This window comes from Suricata suricatta, chromosome 11 (assembly GCF_006229205.1).
Source record: "Suricata suricatta isolate VVHF042 chromosome 11, meerkat_22Aug2017_6uvM2_HiC, whole genome shotgun sequence".
Lineage (NCBI taxonomy): Eukaryota > Metazoa > Chordata > Mammalia > Carnivora > Herpestidae > Suricata > Suricata suricatta.
In genome coordinates, this window is record NC_043710.1 from 1,980,828 (window position 1) to 1,982,671 (window position 1,844).

General features: G+C 65.7%; 1 protein-coding gene across 4 annotated transcripts in view; it reads right to left on the reverse strand.

Moving 5' to 3' along the window:
• NAP1L4 (nucleosome assembly protein 1 like 4) overlaps positions 1 to 1,844 on the reverse strand; it is a 38,346-nt gene that overhangs the window by 8,941 nt on the left and 27,561 nt on the right. For 3 of the 4 annotated variants that reach the window (XM_029915352.1, XM_029915350.1, XM_029915351.1), the window contains exons 12-13: positions 395 to 417; positions 26 to 145 (exon numbers count right to left, since the gene is read on the reverse strand). In XM_029915352.1, coding sequence (XP_029771212.1) covers positions 26 to 145; positions 395 to 417 — 143 coding nt within the window. Of the gene's footprint in view, positions 1 to 25; positions 146 to 394; positions 418 to 1,311 lie in introns of those variants that run through there. The other variant, XM_029915353.1, reaches the window with a different exon arrangement.

Genomic DNA, 1,844 nt, shown 5'->3' on the forward strand with positions numbered 1-1,844 from the left:
CGCCCCCAGGAGCCCTCACACATACATTCTCGTCATCTTCTACGGCCTCGCCCGTGAAGTAGAGCACGGCCCGCGGGACTATCCGCTCCCGGAAGAAGTGGCCAATTTCGAAGTCGGAGGCTAACGTGAATTCCGAGTCTTCGTCCTGAGGGAAACGCTCCGCGTGAACTCGTTTCCGCGGGACGAGCACCAGGCCCGCCCACCCACGCTGTGCCCGTGCTCTGGGCGGCCTGGCGGGAGGGGCGCGGGGGCGCGCTCCGGCCCTGCCCCGCGGTGTGGTGGACAGAACCGCACCCTGGTCTCGGGGAGGAGGAAGCAGGGACTACAGGGAAAGTGGGCAACGACTCAGGACGTGAACAGCCCGACAGGAGGCTGCGGACAACACAAATCTTACCAGGGACTCTCCATCTCCAGACGCTAGAGGAAAAAAGACAAAACAGCAACGTCACGGGGACAGCGCGAACCTTGGGAAGGCCCCGCGGGCGGCCGGGTGGACGGGCCAAGTGCAGCAGCGCACGGCCCGGGCCTGCGCCTCTCCGACAGCCGCCCGCGGACCCGCGCAGAGGGCCAGTGGGGAGAGCGGTCCCAGAGGGCTCGGGGTGACGGGTGGGACGGCCCAGGGCGTGGCCCACCCTGTGGGACCCTGTGCCCTACGCTGTAAGCGGAGCGGGACCCCTCAGCCGGGTCCCAGTGGCGTCCCTCCTGCCCGTGAACAGACCCCCTGCGGGCTGGGGGAGCACCACACACCTGGCCGAGCCGCTCGGCACACACAGCCCCCAGGACCAAGTGCCACAGGAAACCCAACAAAGCCCAGTGATGTTCAGACCCCCGACTTCGGAAGGGCTCATTCGAGCCCCGTCTGTCAGGAGGCCAAGGCTCACCGCGGTGGGGGCTGGGCCCGCGTGCAAACACCAAGCCCGCGTGTGCGCGCCCCGTGGGCGGATCTTTGGGTCCTGGGGACTCTGGCCCGGGGCCAGGTTTTGCTCCCTTGCCTTTGGGACCGTTTCTTAGACTTAAGGACAGAAGGGGCACTGGGCCAGCCGCCTTACATTCCCTTCACTGCCAAGAGCATTTCGCCCGTCTGACACTTCTTCTTGTCTGCTGGCCCCACCACCACCTCGCTCCCGTGTCTCACAGGACTTCTCACCCGCTGAGCGGGTCACGTTTTCACACGACAGACTCACACTGTCTCCCTGGCCACCTTAAAACCAGCTGTCGACGGGGCGCCTGGGGGCTCAGCTGGCTCAGTGTCCGACCTCAGCTCAGGTCACCATCTCATGGTCCGTGAGGTCGAGCCCCACGTCCGGCTCACCGTGGTCAGCACAGAGTCTGCCCGAGAGCCCCAGTACTTCCCTCTCGCTACCCTCGCCCCGCTCCTGCTCTGTCTCAAAAATAAGTAGACACTGAAAAAATAAATCAAAATAAAAACTGCGATAGAGGGGTCATTCACCACCACAAATGCAGGTGCACAGGTCGGTGACCTGGCCTGTGCGGGGCGGCACGAGCCCGGAGAGCCCAATGGAGTCCACGTAGCCGCGTCTCGACTTTCTCCCGTTCCCTAAAACCCGGTTGTAAGAAGACGTCCAGCCAGCGCACTGCCCTTCGCGAAGCCCCCACGTCACACGGGGCACGGCGGGTGGGCGGCCGCCCACGGACGCGGGGCTCCAGAGGGGGTTTCCTCAAACCACGAAACCCGGGAGCCAACCGCGCAGGTGTCCTTGCGCCCTGCCAGCGCGCACCGGTGTCCCCAGGAGAGAACGGCTGAACGTCGAAGGCTCAGCCCAGAGCCAGGCCCTCCATGGCGGGCACGCACGCGGGCTGCGGAAGGACGGGCCCGGCCGGGA